Raw genomic sequence first — 25383 nt, 5'->3', positions numbered from 1 at the left:
AAGCGGTCATTATAAAGTAATGAAAATGTTCCATTTCATTTTTAAACGCCGATTCCTAATTATCATTGGGGCAATCGAATTGTGGAAGAAAAATGTTTCTCATTCATAAAATGCCTTGCCTTCTAAAATTGTTAAAGAAGCACGCGATTTGATATTAGGGACCGTTCACAAACACTTGGGGGGGGGGGCTGATGCAAAAAAAAATTAATAGCGAAAATTTTTCGGGCCCCCTTTTAAGATCTCAAAAATTTCAGGGCCCCCTTTTTGACATGAAAATTATATAAATTAGAAAAGCATATAAACTCAATTTTCCAAGGAAAATTTGTGGTCATTTTTTCAGGACTCCCCCCTTAAGAGGGTCAAAAAAATTTTCAGCCCCCCTTTTTTGCATCAGCCCCCCTAACAAGTGTCGGTGAACGGTCCCTTATGGTTACGGGTTCTTTCAATTTGTAAATAATGTTCCATGTAAAATGTGTAAGTTAATTTTGTAAGAAAGCGCAATATTTATTATAAATAAATACAATACGATAAAAGTGCATTTAAATGTATCAATCAACTTTTTTTTAAATTAGGAGTGGTGTAGGCTAAACAATTAAAAGCTTCTCTAATCTACATGCCTTTTTCACGCCGTGACAAAGCAAAGCTATATTTGGGTCCGACTTATCGCTACAAAAAAGAAGCGCTCAACTACTTTTTAATTTTAATTCAATTTTTAATTTCTAAACCAAAAATTAAATTAAATTTTTGGTTTAGAAATTCGTTTATTTCATTAAAATCCACATGTCAGCCGAAGTATATTAAAAGCAGCTTAAATTACAAAATACATTTAAATTGCATAGTAATAACCGTATGCTATAAAAATAGAAAGCAAAATGAAAAAACTACCGTCACACCATACTTTTTACGTATATGAACCATATGGCATGAGATAACTTATAATTGTGACGTGAAGATATATATTTTTTCAGTATATTAATCGCAAAATACTAAACATGCTAAATAAAAACTTTTTACTTTTTATATTATCAAGTTAATAAAAATATGTTGCCCGGGATTTGCTAATAATTATATACTCCGACACGAATTTTAACTTAAAGGAGTATTTCGTGATCCTAGCATCCTCTATTTATGTCATTTTTCATTAGATATCCACGAAAAAACCTATTCCTAAAATTTCAGTTGATTCCGATTTTGCGTTCGCGAGTTATGCATGATTATGCGTATTACACTGCTCCATAGACAATGCGTTGTAATTTCGTTCTGGTGCACCAGAATGAAATTCAAATTTAACGATATCTTTGCTAAACGAATTAATCTGCAAGAAATATTTTGTACATAAACATTATGTAGACAGAGTATTCCAGTTATATAAAAAAATCTCAACTTTTTTTTTGAGAAAAGTGGGGGATGAGGCTGTGGATCACGAAATGCCCCTTTAATGCAAATACATTTGAAACCAAATACTATTTTATATCGCATGAAAAACAAAAGACAACGCAACGCGTTTAATGACGCCTTTTGTTTTTTGTAGCTCTTTGTCTAAAATTAATCAAAAATAGAAAATCGCAAAAATTGGCTAAGTTGACAGTATATAGGTATACAATTCTCACGTTCAAAGTTCACTTTTATACATTGAAGAGCTGCAAGCGTGGTTGCGTGGGTGGAATTGTAATAATAGCGTCCTTTTACCCGCTCCGCTGGTTCCGCTGTATAGCTGACCTTTAAACCCGTGGTTTAGCATGGCGACTATGTGCATGTACACACAGAAATTCAGCTGATGGTTTTAGTGCCGAAATAGATGGTATTTTAAAAAGAATATTGCCGAATATTTATGAAAAGAGATGATTTGTGGTAAGTGTATTATATAGCAGAATATTGGGAGCCGTAATAAAAGAGAAATTAACATCGACATCTCCGCATCTTTGCGTGGATTGTTTTGTTTACTATTTACACACATAGGGATGGGCATTTAAACTGCTATGGGATATTACGTGCACCAACAGTTACGTGCACCTAGCGTGTGTGTATGTTATGTGGTTTATATTATAAAGCTTATATATAGGCCTATATATTCCCGGGTATATATTACAGTAGAAGTAGCCGATAAAATCAATTCAAAGCTTTAAATGTCATCGATAGGCAAATAGGTACCCATGTGTAGGCCTATATTATTATACTTATTATTATTAAACGTGTATGTCATATGTATGTAGGCCTGTATGTATATTTTTTGTATCGGATGTTTCATATCCGGCCAAAGCAATGCAAATCCCACCATATAGCTTAAGGTCGGGATATGTCGTTGTTATTAGTATTATTATTAATTATTTAATATTATTATTATTATTTTTATTTAATATTATTATTTATTTTATTATTATTATTAGTGTTATTATTATTGTTAGTGTTAGTGTTATTAGCATTATTATTATTATTATTATTATTATTATTATTATTATTATTATTATTATTATTATTATTATTATTTAATATTATTATTATTATTTAATATTATATTATTTAATGTTATTATTATTATTTATTATTAGGCCAAATAAAAAAAATAAACATGTTTCACGTCCCTCCGCTTCCTTTTTGAGGTTTCTTCAATTATTTTTTTATTTTTGAAATTCAGTTATAACTTTTCAAAAATATGTCTAGGAAGTAGAGATGCTTTCTATAGCCTTGTTAATACACAAGAAACACTTTTGGAAGGTTTTGAGATAATGAGAGGGGGTCTACCTCTTAGAACAATAAATAAAAAGAGGCCTCCTCCTTTTTCCAGGCATTATTGTGTACGCTAAAACAGCTCTAACTATGGGTATTTACACCGATTTTGCGATAAAAAATAAAAAGCCCCCTCCTCCTCCTTTTTTTCAAAAATCCGGACGTGAAACATGCTTTTTATTTTACTTGGCCTTATTATTATTATTATTATTATTATTATTATTATTATTATTATTATTATTATTATTATTATTATTATTATTATTATTATGCCTATTATTATTATTATTATTATTATTATTAGGCCTATTATTATTATTTTATTATTTATTATTTAAAAAAATTATATATAAAACTACATCTCGCCCTTCCCGTCACTATCTGAGACGAAAATACCTATTTTCGTCTCGGGTCACTATGATCTTGAAATTTGACGAGGTCACTTTACATTATAAATTCATTATTTCCCACCAATCATTATTTTGATAGCATTTTGTAACGAATACCGCATATTAAATGATTATTTTATTATTCAAATACAAGGATATGAGGTAACATAATAATGCAAATGAAATCATTAAGTATGATACGTACCCAGTACCAGCAAAGACAAAAACGTGTTATATGAACTTGTTTTGAACACAGAATTGAAACACAATAACATATCATTTATGTTGGGTTATATAACTGTATAAGGTCAAAAAAAAACACAATATACGATAATAATATTGTAAAAAATATAGCAGTATTCTGTCACATTTTTGTTAGAATATTTTGAGACAAGTTTTCAATATGATTGGTATTTTCAATTTTGACTAAGAAAATTGATTTTGCTTCAAGGTTTTGGGTTTAAAAAAATCAAGTTACTTTGTTATAAAAAAATTTAAAAAAATTGACACGTGCGCTGAGGTAAACAGTAATTCCATTTGGATTATCTAACAATGACTGATAAAAATGTTTGAATTTTGTAACTTGACACAAATTATCATAAGACACTTCATACTCGATCCATAAGACACTTCATACTCGATTGATTCTCAGTGGCGTTGCCAAATATTTTCTTGCCCCCCACTTTTGAGGCACAACCCCAAAATCACGTAAATTTCTTCTTTTTGCGGCAATTTTGGGCAAATTTTACCATGCCCCCCCCCTGAAATTCACTTTGCCCTCCCCCGCAAAAAAGTTCCTGGCGCCGCCACTGTTGATTCTGATTAGCTATTAAGCCGTCTCATGTGTGGGTGGGGTATATTTGTGTGTGTAGGGGGTGGGGGTAAATAACCAAAATAGTTAATTACACCCACTCGACTCAAGTTACCAAACAATTCTCCCACCATTCCGACGTATACCAGAAAAATGGGCACCGTTGGCCAAGCATTTCGCCTGTTTTTTGTAGCTTCTTAAAAGCCTTTTATATTTATAGGGTGTAATATTAAAAATGAGGTCCCAAAAATTGACCCTGTCAACTTGTCAAATATTGCTTTCCCTCTTTGTTTTACCAAAGAGGTGATTGCGCCCTCTCCAGTTCTACTCATGCATGTAGTAGGGATAGGCATACACACAATTATTGCACATCTCTAATAATTATCGTGCAATACATTTTACCAGAAAATATTCCAAGCTAAAGTTGGCCTATAAAGAGCCATTCCTATTTAAAGGCATGCATAAACAACCACACAAAATGCCGCGGTCCACGTTTTTGACAATTTAATTTCATGTTTCATATATTTTTCTGAACATCAGATTGACACAGCTTGACACACCACCATCATTATGGCATCGTCATCGCAACAACTAAGTACGGGTAGGTATTCTTTCTGAGTCACTCTTCAAATAGTCACTTTTACCGATACATTTCTGATAATTTTGATTTTGCGCATGCAGAGTTTGTGTGTGCATATCGTGTGCATGTTAAGTGTAATTGATTATTTTTCCCTTAGTTTTTTCCCTTATTCAGAATGATTTCCTGTCCCTTTTGATATATTAAAACCATAATAGCCTATGTGATTTGCTCCACTACGACGCCCTCAGTTTTTCCTCGAATTTCTAATTTTTGCATGATTGTAATGCCCAATGGTGTACTAAATTACCACGTGAAAGACGAAGCCTGAAGTGCTTGAGCTGCCCTGCATGTAGAACCCCTCAGTACCTTGTCTTTTCTAGTGTAAGATATAATTCTGACATATTTAATCTATTTGTTATGTTCAATTGCAGACAAGCCCCATCTTATGATATCGTACCAGTGGGATGCCCAGAAACGCATGCTGTTACTACGGGATGAACTTATACGAGCTGGCTTTGATGTATGGATGGACGTGGACCAGATGGGTGTGTATATCGTTTCGCACTCACACGCACCCCCCCCAACCACACCAAACACTTGCTCCGTATAAAACAAATCTGTAGCAATGTTGTCTTTCCTGTCTAAGATGTCCTCATAAAAATAATGCTATAATATTAACGAATGAACACACAACCACCGGTCCAACCACATACACTGTGTACAAAGCAAGTCTATAAGCACCGTAGGCTTTCCTGTCTTAGGATGTCCTCGTAAAAATTATGTTAATAGTATCGAATGAACACACCACCGGTCCGCCACACGCACACTGTGTATAGACCTTTTTCCCTCTTTCCCATCATGCACTATTCCAGGGGGGTATGAGGGTACATGCCACAAAATAGCTTTCCATAGACTTTACGTGCAAAATAGGGGTCACGTTTTAGGCTATAAGTCGAGTTACGTCTTACTTTGAAATATATATTTGATATCATCTTAATCAGAACAAAATTCTGCATAACATATCTGAAAATGACACCATATTTTAGGTCTACTTTTTGAGAAAAATAGCGCTATATAAAAAGACCCGATTTTCCCGTGTTTACGTCCGACTGCTAACCGCGTTTTGACCTCGTGTGTTCATGCGCTCATCATCGTAAACATCACTCAAATTTTCGCGTTTTCTGTTCAAATTAGTAGAGATCACATTCACAAGTTCTAGCAAAACACGATTTGCAACACTAAAATTGTTAATATTGTACCGATTTTGCACATTTTTAATGCAAAGTTGGGACTATAGTCGTGATAAACTTTTACCGGAAACCGCTTCACTCGCGGATTTAGTGGCATGCACCCATGAGTGTCGCAAAATACATCATCTCCCCGGGGGAGTACAGAGTTATGTTCATCACATTCTGGAATACGGACATTTCGACTGGTGCCTTCATCACAAAAAAGGAATCCCCGATAATGATGGTAATGGCGCCACGGTCACTAATACCTTTCGGGGGCAAAAAACAACATTTCTATGCCTTATGGACATGGTGTATTCACCCAAAAAAGTTTCCTGTTATTGAAACCTAACTTTGCATACATTTTATAGACCTAATGGTGAAAAACTGATGACGGGATACGCAGTGATATTTTACCGCCGTCCGTTTCACTTTTTTTTCGGAGTTGAAAATCATCATAAACTTATCCCTGTGTAAAAATAAAATTCGACCTTTTATCACCCTAATCCCAGTTAAAAACACTCAGCCTATCACTGACTCAGGCCAATCAATAACAGTTTACCTATCACAAAGGCACTAGCCAATTATGACGTCAAAAAATCAATAACTGGTTATGCACTGGTCTGCTAACTTGGTAGAAATTGATGTTGATGTCCAATAACCTAGGAAAAACTGTCACTCATACAAAGGGGGCGACTACGTTGAGTTCATTGTCCAATGGGATTGGTTTTTGGACTCATGATAGAGAAGAAAATGAGGTTGATTGACATGTGCGTTGCTAAGGAAACGAATTTATGGTTCGCCCGTGGCGCTGTTGTAAAGTTGGACCAAATTTCAGGCAGTGGAAGGCATGAATCTCCATTCAATTAGTACACGGATTGTGGTGATCATTTTCCTGCACAACGTGTCATATAAACCCTACAACTACGTTGAAAACATGCTCTATTATTTTTTTTGAAAAGATATTAGTAATCACAACAAATTTCTGCAAATGATGATCTGAATTGCTAAGACTTTGAATTAAAAATAACACCACCACGACGTTAGAAAGAACGTGTCCTATACCTTCAACACAGAGCTGTGTGCAGAGGTCACGCGTCAATTACGGACACACTGTGTGGCTAGTATAGGAAAATGGACAATAAGTTTACAATGTAAAACGAACACAAAATCTCTTACACAGATGTTCTGCATCGCTCCGTAACTGCATCACTCGTGTATTCAATAATTGCATAATTAGTAACATCGATGGCCTTTACGATAATCCGCATATATGGAATCAGTATGCCCATATTAAGACAAAATAATTGCAAAGGCCTGGCAAAGACCATCGGATGCACACGATCTATGAGGTTGATGAACTACGTCATACCCTAGACTGCTGCCCTCAGTCGTCAACCGTCTGGATTGACGACTGAGAAAACTACGTGGAAAAAAAGTGACGGATTTTGCAACAGGATTCCTGTGGCATAGAGCATGCGCAGTTGTGTCCAAATTGACCTTTTGACCGAGTTTGTTGTTTTTAGAAGTTCAGAGCGCGATCTTGTCACAGCGGCGCGGTACAGCGACGCGGTACACGGGCGCCGCTAGTCAGTCGCGCTACGGCGCACAACCAAAGTCACATTGAATAGTTTTCAGAAGTCCGTCATGATATTGGCTGTAAGATAATCAGTCGTCACTACGAAGCATACACAGTACATGCGAAGTGTAGACGGCTGATTGGAATTAGTCTAGTCATACCCCCCTGGAATAGTGCATTGTGGGATAGAGGGAAAAAGGTCTATATTAACTCTCTCCACGCGGGTGTCGACTGCAGACGACAAGTTTCAAATTTTATTTGATTTTTTCAAAAATTTCAGAATTGTAAATTGTCATGGCCATATTTGAAATCCGCATGAAAAATGCATTAGAATGAGTACAAAGAAGCCTAGTATTGGGTCAGTGGTTCTTAAGATAGCTCTTGATATTTTGAGAAATTATCTCAAAACTTGGTCTTTTTATGTTGAAGCTTATGACTAGCACGCAGAGCATTAAAGCAAGTCTGGTACCAACGTAGGCTTTCCTGTCTTAGGATGTCCTCGTAAAAATAATGCTATAATAGTAGTAGGCCTAAATGAATACACCACCGACCCACCACACACACGCCCCCCCCCCCCCACGCTGTGTATAAAGCAAGTCTATTACCAACGTAGGATGTCCTCTCTTAGGATGTCCTCGTAAAAATAATGCTATAATAGTAGTAAATGAATACACCACCGACCCACCCTACGCACACACCCCCACGCTGTGTATAAAGCAAGTCTATTACCAACGTAGGCTTTCCTGTCTTCGTATGTCCTCGTAAAAATAATGCTATAATAGTAACAAATTAACACACCACCGACCCACCACACACACAATGTTTATAAAGTCTGTGGCAACGCAGAATTTCCTGTCTTAGGATGTCCTCGTAAAAATAATGCTATAATAGTAACAAATTAACACACCACCGACCCACCACACACACAATGTTTATAAAGTCTGTGGCAACGCAGAATTTCCTGTCTTAGGATGTCCTTGTAAAAATAATGCTATAATAGTAGCGAATGAACACACTACCGACCCACCACACACACAATGTATACAAAGTCTGATGGCAACGCCGACTTTCCTGTCTAAAGATGTCCTCTTAAAAACTAATGCTAATAGTAACGAATTAACATACCACCGACCCACCCCACACACACTGTGTACAAAGCAAATCTATTAGCAACGTAGTCTTTCCTGTCTTAGGTGTCCACCTAAAAATAATGCTATAATAGTAACAAAAATTAACACGCCACCGACCCACCACGCACACACTGTGTATAAAGCAAGTCTAGTAGTAACGTAGGCTTTCCTGTATTAGGATGTCCTCGTAAAAATAATGCTATAATAGTAACAAATGAACACACCACCGACCGACCCGGCCCACACACACTTAGTAATTGTATAAAGCACATCTGGCACCAACGTGGTCTTTCCTGTTTTAGGATGTCCTCATAAAAATAATACTTCGTCGCGAATGTACACTCCCATATGTAGCTTACATACATCAAATAACGGTACATTGATAATATTTTTTATTTATCTGTCTCTCTACCCTTCTTGGTGTATGGTTTGATTTCTTTCAGAGGGGAATATGGACGAGCGTATGGCTGAAGCTGTGGAGCAGGCCTCTGTAGTTTTAGTGTGTTTCTCTAAGAAGTATCAAGAGAGTGCCAACTGCAAGAAAGGTATGCCACCTTTTGTTGATAATTATATGTCTGTACTTTTTTTTAAATCAACTCTACTTCTTAAAGGAAATCAGCTGAGAAAATTAATATTGAATTGTCTTTTGATAATTCATTTATTTATCAGTCTATATACCGGTAATGTTGTAACATCTCGACTCTCGAGAGCCACTTCAAAATTAAAGTTTGACAATGTACAGTGAGCATGGTGAGTGGAAAATTAAAAAAAGTAATATTTGGCGAATATCACCAAAGATTTAATAATTTTTGAGAATGTGTCATAACTACGAATCAAAATTATATAAACATTTCGTTATCGGCATTTCGTGATCCACAGCATCACCCCCCACTTTTCTCAATAAAAGTTGAGATTTTTATATCACTGGAAACCTCTGGCTGCATAATGATTATGTACAAAAAATTCTGTGCAGATTATATTAATTCGTTTTATAGCAAAGATATCGTGAAATTTGAATTTTGTTCTGGTATACCAGAACGAAATTACAACACATTATCTATGGAGCAGTGTAATACACATAATCATGCATAACTCGCAAACGCCAAATCGGAATCAACTGAAATTTTGGGAATAAGCTTTCTTCGTGGATATCTACTGAAAAATATCATAAAAAGAGGATGCTAGGATCACGAAATACCCTTAATATATTTTTGAGAATGTGTCATAAGCATGGCATCAAAATTATATAAACATTTCAACATTTTGTTATCATAATTATTAAATAATGGTTAAGCTTATTTTTGTTAATCCTCACAGAATTGCAGTATGCTGCCAGTGAACGTAAACATATTGTTCCTCTGAAATATGAAGACTATAAACCCTCAAATTGGCTTGGTCTCCTAATCAATTCGTTGCTCTACTACGAAGTACATACAAATGAGGCTATGCTGAAAAACTTACCAAATATCATACGGGCTCTGGATAAGAAAGGGGTGTCACGTCGTTTTGGCGGTAAGTTTGATTGTATAAGTTGTTGCACTGCAAATAATAGTGTCTTATTTACTTTACATCGTTTATAAGCTGGTATTTGTTTTAAGTTGTCAACTTTCAAAATTGTAATGGCACTTCTAAAGATGTGCAGCCACTGGGAAAGTATCAATGTAGATTTTTTCACATAGAGGCCTAAAAAAGGTCTTTTTTTGGGGGGGGGGATGCATATCTTCAATACGAAAAGTTAAAATTTTCAAATGATGGCCGGTTTTTCCTCCCAGCTACGTACGTATCATTAGATTTATAAAGTTTGCTTCGAGGACTGTTAAATGTCAAAAATATCTAAAATGTATCAACATATTATATACAAACACCTAAAAATTTATAATAATTTGCCATAAAATTTGTATTATATTGCGAATTTCTAAAAATCTAAATTATTTGATATCATCAGGACATTCCTCGCATTCAGAATACAATGTGGTTTGTCTGATGTGCTCACATGTCCCACAAAAAAATGTGCATACGTTGCTATCCGATCCCTTAACTAAATCTTACTTATTGTTGTATTTTATAGGTACGACAGAAGACAACATTTCTTGTTCCAAATCTTCTGTGGAAGGGTCTGAGTCATCGCAACCAACGCAAGGATTTGTCAGTGGGTTTTCAATCATTAAACGGGAAGATGTCGCATTGGGAAGTGTGCTCGGAGGTGGCGGGTTCGGCACTGTCTACCTAGCTGGCCATAAACATTGGGGGGATGTTGCGGTCAAGCAGTTTAAAAGTTTGTAAGTTCAAATTGTGAAATAATTTGGTGTGCGTTATTCGATATGAAATTGGATTCAACACATTCTTAACATCTGTGAAATTAACGCGGTAATAAATATATAAAACCACTCTCACAACCAAAAACCCTAGAACGTGTGTTAGAGTGTGTAAAATGTTCTAATTCTAACTCTCATCTCACAAGTTTTGCATCAAACTGTATACATATCCAGAAACGAATATCAGGACAAACTGATGCAAAAAAAAAGAGATAGAAACTTGGCATCGTACTTTTTGTCCCTGATATTAAGGGAACAAACCAAAAGTTCGATAACGTCCTATAATAAAAGTCCGGCCACGTTTGTAACAAACTTGTTAAAATATCTGTCATAGTTGATCTTTCGGGTTTGAATTTTCAACATTTCACACTTACGTTAGAGGAAGAAGGGAGGTGGTCAGCCTCCTAACGAAAGGACTTTCGTTTATAAGACTTCGTCGAACTTGGGGTTTGTTTCCTAATACATTTTGAAGTTACCTTTATCAGCAATGTTGCATTCCATCCAGGGTGTCTGAAGACGTAAGGCGAGAAGCAGAGAAGATGTGGCGTGCCATCTCTTCACCATATCTCGTGCGGATAATGGGCATCATCGACGATCCGCAGCACCTCAGCATTGTCATGGAGTACTTCGAAAATGGTATGTGTGATGGCTAAATATAAACTATTAATTTCATGTAGAAACTAGCCTTTGTGCGTGAATTGGTGTGTTTACTACTTTACTATACTTTGTTGTGGGTCTAAAAGTGGCTTTTGAATTGCAACAAGAAGAGAACGATATAGGCTTTATGTATGATTTGACATTATATCACCGCAAATTCGTAATTGCCCAATCACCGCAACGACATCCCATATAAACGATAGCACTTTCCTTTAGCTCTTTCCCTTTTCCCTTCAACAAAATGTATCTTCATCCTCAATTCAATAAAAAGGGCAATCCCACTTGAAAAATTATACCCATTGTTAAAATAGTCCGGTCATTGTCCCCATGTACACTGTTTCCATGCATATGAAAATATATAATTGTGACGTGGTATATCAGAAAGAGACACTTTTGGGCAGGTTATCAATTTTGAGTGTTTTACATATATCTTAAATATGGAGATATTTTGTTCCACAAACGCCGTTTTCCCCAATGAAATAGGACATTCCTAAGCGAAGATATTGAGTTCGTAAGTTATGGTATTATAAAATTGGAAATTGAGATATCGGCCTTTAAAAATATTATTGACAATGTTGAGAGTAGGAATGACCTTGGCAAACGTCTGAAAAAATACAAGATACCGGTTCTATTCCGGTCTGAAACTATCAGACAATATTTTAAACATTATTAACATCACAAATTTGCAACAAACCCAAATTGTGAAAAAATCACCCCGGGCAGATTTTTTTGCTATTTCTCTATATTTGCGATCATGCCCAAAAGTGTCTTCTTTCAATATACCACGTCACAATTGCATATTTTCTTAAACATATGTCGTTACTAATCTGTTTGTCTCTTTTTCTAAGATACTTCTGAAATGGTATTGAGTTTATCTTTTGTTTTTAGCGGTCTTTTTAGAAATATATATACTAATATGATGTGTATACAAACCTGGTAATCTTTTCCCGAATCTGTTTCCTTCCCTGTACAAAGGAAATCTGAAGGATTTCCGGCAGAAGTACATGCAATCCGATGGGTGTGTTGGCAGGAAGATCCGCATGATACTAGACATGTCACTGGGCATGAACTACTTGCACACACTCAGTCCTCCTATACTACACAGAGATCTTAAACTAAGCAACATATTTGTGGGCAACGGATTTGAAGCCAAGGTGAGTGAGTGCTACCAAGTTTATCGGCTTATAAATATAAGTTATTATGGCTATGTCATGAAACAATTTCAAACAGATCTACAGTGCCAACAAATGACAAAGTTTTGCATTATTTTAGATGAACCTCGAAGTACTGAATTGACCTTTTATACCTTTCCTGAATTTGGTAAAAAAATTTATTCTTCAGTGCTTTGTAAAGTCAATTGATTAGTAAGTGGATACCGTAAAAACGCGATAGTTAGCATATGTGCTTACTATCGAGTACTTTTAAAACATACAAACACGAAGAGCCCCATCCATAAAAGTGTAAAGTGTTTTGAGCAAACATCGATGCATATAGTTATATACGAACTATTAGCTCAGTTGGTAAAGCACCGGACTTTTGTAAAATTTCATGTTTTCAAAAGCGCTCGATACCCGGGGCTCGATAGTAATCGCATATACTAACTATCGAGTTTTTACGGTACTGCATCACCTGTCAAATGTATTAAACTGCTATAATAAAGAACTAGAAAAGATATACGTTGTGTCAAGGTTGGAGTGTATCTAGTGTCCAAATTAAGTAATTAACTTTCAGGGACAAATTTCTAACAAAATGGACGACGACTTGTGAAAAATGGTATTTGTATGTATTTGTATGTATGTGAACAGAATGAGGGGCAGGCAACACTTTTTGGTGTGTAAACTTCACTCTTTTAACATTTAGATTGTGTAGGCATGGTGTGTGGGAATACAAGGGGTGTTTGTATACAACATGTTGATAAGTTCATTAACAGCACGTTACTAAATACCGTAAAGATTCGCCTAATGGGGCACTTGGGCTCCTTTGCTTTGAGGTAGGCCTACATTTCATGTGCAAATACCTCCCTCCTCTGAAATCCCAACAAGAATTAAGGGTCTGTGCCCTTATTTGCTGGTGGGAATTTTACGGGAGGGTACTTTTAGGTTGTGCCTAAAATTCCACTTATGTCTAGTGACCCCATAGCGCCATTAGGCGAACCTTTACGGTATTTCCCCTATATTATGTTGTTTACCCTCTTCAACCATTATTACTCTACCAATATAGATCGGTGATCTTGGTCTCGCCATCAACGTCAAATCATCATCAGAGGGTGGTGGCCCGTCTGTAGGGGGAGCTGGTACGTGTACACATTTACCGCCAGAGGCATGGGCAAAGAGTAACGTGCAAGCCAAGGAACCGTTTGATATCTACACGTAAGTAGTTTACTTCAGAATCGGACTATAATAAACCACAGATCCTGGAAACACAAAATATTAATAACGCTTTAAAAAGGTTCTCATGACCTTTCTATAACCCGACATATAAATGTTATTAAAACGTTTTCAATAACTGGCGTTTCAAGAACATTTTTGTGTTTGCTTAGAAGACGAGTATAGAAACATAAATCTCTTACTTCAAAAAGTAACGATTTTTGAATCGGATACAAGAAAAGCATAACATCGTCATGAACACCATGCACGGACGAATCAGTAATTATTAGAAACCGTCCATCTATCAACGTGATTCGCCAAGCGCCAACGACCAAGACAAAATCGGCTTTGCAGTTTACACTGTAAACATTGGTATTAAACGTCAGTCGTCCTATAGAATAAATAATACAAAGGTATATGCGGACGGTTTATACTTGTCTGTTGCTCGCCAGTATGCTCTTATCACTGCCATTTATTATTTCTTCTCCCTTTCACTTTTTATAAATTTCTTTCTCTCGTAATTTTATTTTTATCTGCCAAACAAAAACAAAACTTATATGATTCTATAATTATGTTTACCTTTTTAAGGTTTGGAATCACGCTTTCAGAGTTCCTGAACGGACAAGACCCATGGCCATTTTGTAAGTCTATTATATCATGTTTATCTTAATTTGCTGCCTGTTTCAAGAAATATACATACTAGATTAACATGATTAATAAGGTTAGGCAGTGTTCTGAAAATCACTGTCAGCATCGGCTATAGGAAATTGGTCATATTTATACAAAATTAATGTTAAATTGCTATTTCCTAAATTTTGAAATTGTGGATAAGTTATGAAAGACTTCATTATGCAGTTTAAGTCTGCTCAGTTTGTTTATCCTTTACCAATTGGCCTACTATTCGATTATCATTGTTATGAAATTGTTCCCCTATAAAATAAAAAAACCACATTTCATAATTTAAATGATTTTCATTTTTGCACAGCTGCAACGGCTTCGCAGATTAAGAATTGGGTACTGAACAGTAAGCGACCAGAGCTGAGCAACAAAGCAGCACAGAATAGCCCTTCTGAAATAGTAGATCTTATGCAACAATGCTGGCACCAAGACCCGAACCTAAGACCTTCCTTCCAAGGTAAGAACAAGACGGTTCGGTTCAAAATGTTATTTCACGTAGTGCTTGAATGAACGTTTCTGTTTAAATCAGAAAACACTATATATGGGGTATTTGGGAGCACTAGATAAAAAAATGAGTCTAAAGGACTGCATCATAATGTAAACATCAATATTCAATGCCCTCCCAAGTGTATTATATAGTATTTGTTTGAATTGAGGCTGTTTCTTGCCATCGGTGCTCCTCTGAAAAAGGGGTTTTCATCAAAATCGAAAACCTGCAATAAAAGGATTAGAGATGTTTACAGGGCTTATTATACCCGTTTTAGCTAAGAGGTTTTTACCTAGACCCAAGATGTGCCCTACAGAAATCATTTTCTGGACATCTTAGGCCAAAAAAAAAAGGTTTGTCTCAAAGCTCACGAGAAATTTAAAAACAAATGCGAAATGCGATTCTTTTTTTTTTTTTTTTTTATTCCCGAGTCTGATTTTTGCCGATTTTTTTCTGGAAAAAACTATAAAAAAATTTTTTTTTTGAAATAAAAAAAATTTCCGCATTTGTTTTTTGTCAAATCGTGGGATTTTACAAACGCGCGCGCAAGCTTTGAGACGAACCTTTTTTTTTTTGGCCTTTACATCAGCTTGTCCTGTAGTCTACTGATAATGCTTCAAATTTGAACATGTTTGATAAGAAGGTGTCCTTAACGCCATGATTCACAGATTAAAAGACAATAATAACCTGAGTACTTGTCGGTTTAAGTAATAATCGTTAAACCTTTTGCTTTCAGATATTCAGAAGCGTGTGTCGGTGTTATATGACCAAAAATATAGGAACTCAATTCACGGAGCTGATGATTTGATAAGAGCAGAGATCAGGAAGGTATGTGTGTGTTTGTATTTAAAAGAAGTTATAGCTAGTTTCCAAGTTACCACATCCCAATCCTTACCATAACCCTATTATTATTTTGTGCTCTCTTACACCAAGGATAAACCAAAACAAGACACTTTTTAGTTTATAATACATTGACACTCAGCAATACACGTGTTTTAACAATCTAATGAAGACTAATGAAAAATGTAGGTAGTAATGGTCTTGAGGCGAAGGTATTCATGATATCATGATTGACCTTATACGTTGAGAACCATCACTAATTCTGTTAAACTGTATATACTGTCTTAAAAACTAACAAGGCATACGCTGCTTCAGAACTTACACTACGTACCTACGGTCCCTCTCAGGTTTCTGCAATCCTTGACAGCTAAAGATCCCAAATGAATTATTTCCCTGTCCTAAGGAATTATATGACCCAGATTGGGAATCGGTTACATCAGATGATCATGTTCTGTCCAGCTTTCCAGAGAGTAACCTTCTGAGGCATTCGGTTGTCAAATGTTGACAGTTGGTAACAGGTGTCATGCTGGATGCATTTTCTGGCTTTAGTATGTTTGAACGAGTACCCACTTTTCATCTAAAACGTTGGTCAAATAGGACTGATTGTTTAAGGAATCTATAACGTAATGAGGTATTTACACGTGTTTAACCCATAGGCTGCAGGTGTTTCAGGAAAGATGACCACTGAGGGTGCTGGTGACAGTGGTGTTGTGGCATCATCAGGGAGGAGAGATGGAGCATCTGGTATTAGACCTGATGTAAGACCACGTGGTACAGCCAAGACAGTCGGAGACAGTGGCATAGGTGAGTGGTTTCATCATGAAAGCACAAAGAGAATGTAAATATATAAATAAGCACATGAAAAAAGAAACAAGTAAGAAATATATTAAAATGTCTGACCATATTTTATTGACTTAGTGATTGATATATTATACATATATCATCAGTAGGTAATAAATTATAGGTATGTTGAAAAATAAGTAGAATATTGACAAACAAGAATAATACAAAGTTTTAAAAGTGCATCACATACGGTATAGAATATTTGTCAACCTAAGAAACTTAAAGACGTAAACCAGATTGGATGTAGTAATAAAGGCAACAAGAATTGTTTTCAGTGTATTGTTTTTTCTTTGTTTCACCTAGGACTGTCGTCAGAGTCATTTGCCAACAAGCTCCAACTTGAGCAACCTTCTCACCTTATGACGAAGATCAAAGAATTCGGCCAAGAAGGAAGCGACGAAGAACTAGAAAGAGCCAGGGGTATCGCAGTATCTGCAGCAGGGGATGTCATAGTGGCAGATTCTGACAGAAAACAGGTGCTCCTGTATACAGTGGATGGCAAATACAAGAGTACCTTGACCTCACCAGATGGCATTCCAGAAGGGCAACTTCGAACACCTCAAGATGTTGCAGTATCTGAAGACGGAGGTTGTTTGATGGTGGTCGATCTGACGAGATACGTGAAGATCTTTGACGCAGATGGCAGTTACATACAGAGCTTTCATACCAGAGAGAAGGGTGCTGCAGACAAACGGATTGGCACTAGTTGCATCGACATTGATTGCCAAGGACAGATATTAGTTGGTAACCAGAAAAGTCAATTGATCACGATACATGACGTGTTTGATGGCAGCATCAAGAATACTATTGACCTCCAAGATATCATCAAGCCATATTTCCTCACCGTGAACAGAAAAGAGCAGATTCTCATTGGTGATTACGACAGTAAGAAGGTGAAAGCAATAGATTACGTTGGTAAGGTGCTCTTCACAATCAACCCAAAAGTAGAATACGGTGCTGCATGTAAGCCTTTGGGCGTGGCATGTAACCCTAATGCAAATGATGATATCTTTGTCGCAGTTATAGGTGTGGACAGCGCTGGCAATGATGCGCCCGATACAGGTCGTATATTGCGGTATACTAACACAGGTTTGTTCATGGCTTGTGTCGCCAAGGATTTGTATTATCCAATGGGGATAACGTTCACACAAGACGGGCGGTTACTCATCGCAGCGAACTATAACTCGGTACTAGTACTCGGTCACGATTAAATGTAATGTTGACCTTTGACACTGAATGTGTTGACCTTTGACACTGCAAGGGATTTGTATTATCCAATGGGGATAACATTCACACATGACGGACGGTTTCTCATCGCTGCGAACTCGGGTGCGAACTATAACTCGGTACTAGTACTCGGTCACGAATAAATGTTACGTTGACCTTTGACACTGAATGTGACATTAATCTGAACAAAGAAATTGATATATCGATATTCAGGCTATGATAAGTAATGGTAGCCTAGTAAAACATAAAAAAGGTGTTTTACAGCACCCACGTAGGTTATGCACCAATGGGCGATCGGGATTTTAAAGAAACATGTTTAAAAAGTACATATTTACCATATTATCTCCACTTGTTTTTATTGTCAAAAGAATAACATGTATACTTTTGAGACTAAATTGCGTTAATTTATGGTTTTCACAATATCATGAGAGCAAATTATTTTGTCAAGGTAATATACTATAGGTTTGCACAAGATGACTATGGTGTCCACAGCTTATCAATGTCATGAATGGCGAAATTTGACATAGATAAGTTATTTAGAAGTTTATTATCTGTAGCTACAATTGAACTTGTGTTTTTGCGTATTTGATATTACACTAATATTAGCTATTTGGCTTTTCTATATCACTCGTAATATACACCAGGCACAAAAAGAAACTCGTCAGTTACAGTCATCCTTGCTGTTCAACAACCTGATAATTTTAGATTATTCTGAAATAAGCATTTTGTTAATTAGACTTTACTTTCTCATTTGACATCCTGTTCGTGCAGAATATCGAACAAGAATTGACCAAGATATGCGCCTCCAAACCTCACACTCCCAAAATCAAAAGTGGCAATTTCAATGATTTTCAATGGGAACGCATCGTTGTAGTGCACACAAGCACCACAGGCCAATCAATAAAGCACACAATGATTTTGATTTTGGGGCTAAAGGGTTTGAAGGTGCATATCTTGGTAAATTCTTGCTCGATTTTCACGAACAGGATGTCAAATGAGAAAGCAAAGTCCAATTAACAAAATGTATATTTCAGAATAATCCAAAATTATCAGGTTGTTGAACAGCAAGGATGACTATAACTGACGAATTTCTTTTTGTGCCTGGTGTATCTGCTAAAAAGTTGGATGGTATTGTCATGGAGAATCCTGTGTATAAATAGAGCGAGTAATTTTACGTTTTACATTGTAATATAATACTATTACGATTTGGACCAAAGTGTTATACTGTTCCTGGGATGTAAGACCATGTTCGGTTCTTTTTTTATTACATGCAGAGATATACTTATTTTGTTGTATAAAATGTTTTTATCTGTTTAAAGCAACTCCAATTGTAAAACTTACTGATTTGCCTGTAACAAAGCCAGTTTCTTGGCTAATGACTACCTATTTGCCTTTCATCCATGATAGAATGATATATTGTGAAGGTTATTATTGCATACGGTTGCCAATGAAATGGCTTCCTAATCAAAAAACTTAATCAGAACCCAGAAATGTCAAAAATGTATAACATAGTCAACAACGGAGAATGATAATTTATACTGTGAAGGTTGAATTACATACGGTTGCCAATGAAATGGCTTCATTTAACAAATGTTTAATGCAATCTTCTAAACACTTTTTCAGAACCCAGAAATGTCACATATTTATAACATATGGTCTACAGAGAGTTGAATATAATGGCTAAAATAGGCATAAGTAGCCGAGTGCCCCCGAAAAAGTTACATCATAAGTAAGTTTTAAATAAATCTATTTGATGTTAATTTCCTTTTTCATGACTTAATATGTATACCCTGTACTTCGACTCTAGTGTGTTTTATAGTAGCAGTCAAGTTAGCTCAATCGATAAGGCGTTCGACTATGGTGCGAGAGGTTGCGGGTTCGAACCCTGGCGGTGCCTATAGTACGCTCTCGTGGAAAAATTGAGTTTGCTTGAAATTCCCTGGACAAGGAACTCACTGCTAATTTGTCTCGTTGTATAACCCGTACGAAACTCGGGGAGCTGATCCTGGTTGCGATGGTTATTTATGGAATGTCTAGGGTGTGCGCTCTTGAAGCAGCAAAGTCCCTGAATTGTTGTTTAATGGTTTATGGAATGATGTGAGGCCATAGTGGTCAGCGACAACCTGTAAAGTGTGCTGAGGCTTGTGGATCAATGTCTAGGCGTTGTGCCTGTGCGTAGCGCACTATAAATCACTGCGCTTTCATGAGATTGTATTGCATGTGGGCCTCTATCCTTCAACTGTGACAGAGTGGCTCCTGTGTAAACCGAATAAGGTCGTAATACAAAGTTACATAAATAAAACGTGGCTGCTTTCCATTAGGATTTTGCAACAATATTGTAACTATCGAGAACTTAACTTTTTTGTTAAGACCTAAAATCAGGAAAATCGATTTCAAGAGAGACGATTTTACATGTCCTATAATATTAATAGGCATAATATGCACACTCTTAATTGTTTATGAAAGTTTATAAAAAGTCTCCCGCAACTTGTTGAACTTTCCTTTATTATTGTAGACATTTTGACAATTCAGATTTCGACATTTCACTGTTTGACACCAACCAGATTTGCATTCTAAATTTTGGCCAAACTTGATATTTGGTGTGGAGAATACATGACACATGGATATTTGATACCTATATGGAAAAAATCTAAAAATCATGTCCAATAACCACATTTTTATTACCGTAAAGATTAGCATAATGGCGCACATAGGCTGCCCTGCCTTAGGATAAATTTCACATACAAATAGAGAGCCCCTCCTCTGAAAATCCCAACAAGAATTACGGGACCGTTCCCTGGTGGGATTTTTACTGGATGCGCTTTTAGTTTGTGCCTAAAATTCCAGTTATGTAAAGGAAGCCCATATGCGCCATTAGGCGAAACTTTACGGTATTATGATGGAGATGATTCATGAAAATATAACAACAAAATAAAAAATATATCTCGTATTATAGCATGTTGTAATCAGTGCCTATATTGATAAAGTTACTTTCTCATCATTTTTTCCCGAGTTTCTACTATACTATTTCCATGATTAGATTAGGATGAGAAACTGAACATTACCAGCTAAATAAATGGTGTGTTGTTAAAGGGCAGGTCTATAGCAAAAACAAGTTTATCTCTATTCGAAGAGAATAATTATTACATTACAAGTTGACACTTGTTGCAACTTTTTTGTGCGTATTTCTCCTGAAAAAGGAGAAATTGTGTGGGTAAAGTTCAGCCTCGTACGTGTTCTTCCCCCATTTGAAGCGTACGTGTTCTCCCCCGTTTGACTGATGACGTAGGTAAATGAAGCGGACACTTTATCGTGCTCTCATCATACAATCACAATCACTTTGACAAGTTTGACATTAGCAACAATGAGTTGTACTATCACTTACCATAGCAATGCTGCATAACAATATGCACGCTATTGTTCTCTTTCGGGAACAAAGCCCACACAGTGATTGTTACTATGCGTTTGCTTTGTAATATTTCATCCAACTGAAACTGGACGCTTGCTGCACGACCTGCTGGCTGACTGTCATTGTCATTGGGTAGCATTGGGTAGCAGAAAATGGCGGCGTGAGCACACGGTCTTGTATTTCTGCTAACCAAACCAGGGATAATATGGATTCTTCTTCGCCAATATTCCTTGGACTTGGCAAGCAGCTAGCCACCGTGTTGGAGACATTACACCTTGAAAAATTGGACCAGCCTGTATGGACAATTAAACAAACCAACGGGAAAATATTCTTAGATGTTGTGTGGACAAAATTCAAATCCCGCGCCATTAACATTGAGCCGCGGCTAAAACCACAACAACGCCACAGCCGGAGCACACCACTTCAAGTGATCCGTCGCCTGCCGTGGATAATGTTGTCGGAAATAGCCTTGGTACTGGCCATTGCCCGGTAAAGAAGAGGAAAAAGAAGAACCCCATTGTTTTAATCTGGACTGTTTAGCATTTGAATCGGATGTGCCTGGAAAATTAAAGAAATGCACCAGGTACGGTGTGGCTATGTATTGTAGCAGGGAATGCCAGGCCCAGCATTGGCGTATTCATCGCACGGCCTGTGGAAAGGAACTTCTCTAGTCTACTTTTTGAATTGCTATCATCATTGACTGTACATAATAACTTTTTTTTCTGTTTCAAGTGTTCTTCATGTGTGGACTGTGATGGTGTATTACGTATCTCTGTGACGGATTTGTGCGGGTGTACCGAGCTGTAACTTAGCTCCACTTCATAAGTTCATCCGATTCATTGACTTTTTTTTTTTAATAATAATAATAAATAAATAAATACTACTATAGCATTGCAATATACAGGGAAACCAGATGCATGAGTTTGTGGACTAACACGGTTTATAGTCTCAGATGAAATTCTAAGCTCAAATTATGTATTTATTTTTTAGGCCTAATATTTCTCATGATATTGATATACATATGAATTGTAATATCACAATTGTCTAATATATAAAAAAAGAAGTGGCTGATTTTATCCATATGTTTAAAAACCTTGAATTTTGTAATACTTAATTTGGAATTTTTTGCTGTGAACAGCAACAGTATATTTTCTGTCCATTGCGAGCGTTTATAGTCCCTTTTCTTACAGCGGGCACATCTCATTTCATGACGTCACCGGTTTTCTAGGCCAAATCTGTCTCGTTCGAAGGAACTCACCGCTAAAGTTGGTTTTTGCGGAATATTAATTTTAAACGTCTTATTAAAAAAAAAAGGAGTCATTTTCATTGTCCTCATAATATTAGCTTGCCAATGATATGATGTTGTTTTTGCTATAGACCTGCCCTTTAAGGTGAGGTCGTTTCTGCTCCACATGGCTTTAAACATCGTGGTGTGCGTGTACAAGATGTGAAGTGGTAAAACTACACTGCTGCTTACTTTCATTTGCTTAATGTACAATTTGATAGAATTCACTCGACTCGACTTTCAAACCCTACTCGACTCGACTCCAGACTCAAGCTAGCCCTCACTCGACTCGATTCGAAACTCGAGTTTGTTGACTCGTCTACATATCTGCCGCATATCACAGTTTTAGCAGCAATTCGAAAGGGTATGTCCAGGATCCAATGTACAATAATAAACACGCAGGTGTACAGGTACATGCCAATAATAAGTATAAAGTGAGTTTCATGTGGAATGAAAGTCAAATTCAGACATACATATATATTGTTAAAAATTAGCATTAGTAGCGTAGGTAAAACTATGATGGATACCAAAATCATGGGTTTCATTGATTTGAAATTAAGCTGTCGCTTAGAATGTCTGCTTTGTTGTCCTTCTGTAAGAAAGTTGTTCTTCAGATGCAAAATTGCCAGAATTCGCATTCTTATAGCATTGAATTCTACAGACATCAACGGGAGAAAGAGAACCACAATTCGTAATATAGTCATTCCTAGTATTAGGTCAGATTTCAAAACAGAAGATATAATAAAGACGCAAGTATGATACTCGCAGCGATATTCTACCGACCAGTTGCAGATAAATCCATCGGGAAGTGATACAGATAATGCTAATATCGAAGAACCAAGTACCAAATATGTAGTTCTCCGTGTTGTTATAATAGAGTGGTAATTCAACGGTTTCTTAAAATATGTGTAACGATGATAATTGGATAACATTCCCATGAATATGCTCATTAATGTCCAGAAGTTTACTCCGAAGGCACAGAGTGCACAAAATGCATCCCCCATGATCCATCGATCGTCAGGAAAAGTTGTCAATATCGGAATAAAGACGAGCACGCCAATCATAATGTGACAAATGCTGGAAGATATCGTCACAATCTTATTGTGCGTGTGAATGTTCTTGGCTGTAAGAGTCACAAGAGCAAGGAACGCGTTCCCTACAAGATTGCATAACGTCACGCAAACGAGGAGAATGATTTGAAGTGACAGATAAGGACCTCTTGAAACCAAACATTGAAATGAAACCGATTCGTTCGCCATGGTATCGTCTTATTTATAAAACAAAACTAAAACTGGTAGGCCGTTGCAGATCCCTAGCATCAGTCACACCCTGCACACTGTAAAATGTGCTGAGGCTTGTGGATCAACGTCTTGGCGTTGTGCCTGTGCGTAGCGCACTATAAATTACTGCGCTTTTTTTTTTTTAATGCAACTACTTACCGGCGCAGCGGATAGGTTTAGTTCAGAGATATGCCGGTGTCTCATATGACTTCAAAATAATTTGTAGTCGTGGAAATAAGTAAGTGTGAGAATACTTTACTTTATTATACAGAAACTGAATTAATATTTTCACAGAAAAATACAATATAGGCTACTTCCTCAAAACTTCAAAAGGCCGGTAATGATGGTAATAATAATATTATCATTAGTACAAATATACGTACAATACAGACCTCAATTATTGATATGATAAAAGATTGATATGGTAAATGACTGAAAATGAAACATCCGTCCGAATAGAGGATTCGTCATCCTGATATTTAATGTGTCATAAGTGACCAAGAAAGTTCAGATTTCAATTAGTATAAATGACCGTTGCCATGGAAACTGCCTGCTCTTTTAATTGCCCAAAGAAAATCTAATAGACTATTTTGTAGTCGGATACACTTTTAATGCGTAAAACCAGAGACTAATGTTGTTTTTCCTGCACAAGGGTGTTAAGCACTGCAATGTGTAATATTATTACAGATGTAACGTTTGGGTTTTTTTTTACACCAGTATGTCCAATATTCACTTTAACGTGTAATATCCCACACTAATGTTGTTTTTCCTATACCAGGGTGCCCAATATTCACTTTAATGTTTAATATCAGAGACTAATGTTGTTTTTCCTATACCAGGGTGTCCAATATTCACTCTAACGTGTAATATCCCACACTAATGTTGTTTTTCCTATACCAGGGTGCCCAATATTCACTTTAATGTTTAATATCAGAGACTAATGTTGTTTTTCCTATACCAGGGTGTCCAATATTCACTTTAATGTGTAATATCAGAGACTAATGTTGTTTTTCCTACACCAGAGTGTCTAATATACACTTTAATGTTTAATATCAGAGACTAATGTTGTTTTTCCTACACCAGAGTGTCTAATATTCACTTTAATGTTTAATATCAGAGACTAATGTTGTTTTTCCTACACCAGGGTGCCCAATATTCACTTTAATGTTTAATATCAGAGACTAATGTTGTTTTTCCTACACCAGAGTGTCTAATATTCACTTTAATGATTAATATCAGAGACTAATGTTGTTTTTCCTACACCAGGGTGCCCAATATTCACTTTAATGTGTAATATCAGAGACTAATGTTGTTTTTCCTATACCAGGGTGTCTAATATACACTTTAATGTTTAATATCAGAGACTAATGTTGTTTTTCCTACACCAGAGTGTCTAATATACACTTTAATGTTTAATATCAGAGACTAATGTTGTTTTTCCTACACCAGAGTGTCTAATATTCACTTTAATGATTAATATCAGAGACTAATGTTGTTTTTCCTACACCAGAGTGTCTAATATTCACTCTAACGTGTAATATCCCACACTAA

The 25383-nt window shown here is 36.4% G+C and overlaps 1 protein-coding gene across 1 annotated transcript; it reads left to right on the top strand.

The window, feature by feature from the left end:
• Positions 1-1626: 1626 nt before the first annotated feature.
• LOC140171790 (uncharacterized) lies at positions 1627-19439 on the top strand. Its single transcript, XM_072195120.1, has 14 exons — positions 1627-1851; positions 4468-4528; positions 4939-5052; positions 8889-8990; positions 9763-9957; positions 10514-10724; positions 11266-11396; positions 12393-12571; positions 13638-13786; positions 14372-14424; positions 14769-14918; positions 15685-15776; positions 16445-16592; positions 16935-19439. Exons 2-14 carry the CDS (start codon positions 4498-4500, stop codon positions 17840-17842), a joined length of 2463 nt encoding a protein of 820 aa, XP_072051221.1. The 5' UTR covers positions 1627-1851; positions 4468-4497; the 3' UTR covers positions 17843-19439.
• The last annotated feature ends 5944 nt before the right edge of the window (positions 19440-25383 follow it).

Source organism: Amphiura filiformis, chromosome 15 (assembly GCF_039555335.1).
Source record: "Amphiura filiformis chromosome 15, Afil_fr2py, whole genome shotgun sequence".
Taxonomy (NCBI): Eukaryota; Metazoa; Echinodermata; class Ophiuroidea; order Amphilepidida; family Amphiuridae; genus Amphiura; species Amphiura filiformis.
The sequence above is the reverse complement of the archived record's forward strand: the minus strand, read 5'-3'. Positions and strand labels throughout refer to the sequence as shown.